This window comes from Pterocles gutturalis, unplaced genomic scaffold (genome assembly GCF_000699245.1).
Source record: "Pterocles gutturalis isolate BGI_N339 unplaced genomic scaffold, ASM69924v1 C11761381, whole genome shotgun sequence".
Lineage (NCBI taxonomy): Eukaryota > Metazoa > Chordata > Aves > Pterocliformes > Pteroclidae > Pterocles > Pterocles gutturalis.
The window spans coordinates 1-968 of NW_010154364.1; the positions used below are offsets into that span (position 1 = coordinate 1).

General features: G+C 65.6%; 1 protein-coding gene across 1 annotated transcript; it reads right to left on the minus strand.

The window, feature by feature from the left end:
• Nucleotides 1–7: 7 nt before the first annotated feature.
• LOC104459018 (V-set and immunoglobulin domain-containing protein 4-like) lies at nt 8–965 on the minus strand (the record flags this gene model as incomplete). Its single annotated transcript, XM_010086220.1, has 2 exons — nt 8–289; nt 734–965. Coding segments are annotated over 2 exons (514 nt in total), but the record flags the coding sequence as incomplete, so codon positions are not given.
• Nucleotides 966–968: the final 3 nt, after the last annotated feature.

Genomic DNA, 968 nt, shown 5'->3' on the forward strand with positions numbered 1-968 from the left:
GACTCACCTGTCACCGTCAGCTGCACGGCGTCACTGCGCTGCACGGCCCCAGCCCCAGCCCTGTTCTCGGCCTCGCAGAAGTATTCCCCGCTGTCGGGGGGCTGCGTGCTGTCCCACGCCAGCTCGGCCTGGCTGCCCACGAGCAGGGCTGGCCCCCCCGGGGTGCTGCGGAACCAGCGGTAGGTGATGGGGGGGGACCCGCTGGACACGCAGGTCAGGCTGGTCCTGGCCCCAGCTGGCACCATCAGCCCCAGCTCGCCGGCCCTGATGACGGGCTTGGTCGCTGGGACTGGAAGAGAAAGCAGACAGAGCCCAGGTCACGCTGGGGAAGGGTCCCCCCTCCTTTCCATGCTTTCCCGGGACGAAGAGGGGCACCGCTCCTGTGTCACCTCTGCTCAGGTGAAGGTGGGCTGGTGAAGTTTGGTGAAAGGAAAGCAACACCCTGCCCCAGGGACTTCCCCCTGGTGTGTCCCCTGGGAACACTGAGCTGTCAGGTACCGCTGGAGCCAGGGACAAACGGGTAAGTGAGAGGTGACAAACCCTCCCGCAGCCCCAACCTATTGGGGACAGAATTCCTCTCTGACCCTCTGGTGCTTCTCATGGAGCCTGGCACTGCTCAGCAAAACGCTCCAGCATCGGGAGCAGCTGGTCACTGCCTCCCGGCTCCGTTCCCTTCCCCAAAGCCCTCCCGAGCCAAGCCGTCCCCTCCCGCACCACGTCCTCCTGGGCTCACCTTTGATGACCTCCACTCTCATGGCGATCTCTCTGGCCATCAGGCTGCTGTTGCTGGCTCTCCAGGTGACCTGGCACGCATAGGTTCCCCTGTCAGAGATCTCCAGGCTCAGGATGTGCAGAGACACGTTCCCCGGGGCGTCCTTGGGGACGCTGACCCTGCCGCGGTACTCGGCCAGCAGTGCCTGGTCACTGGAGCTGTCCCTGCGGAAGACGGTGCCGGAGCCCTGGTCGCG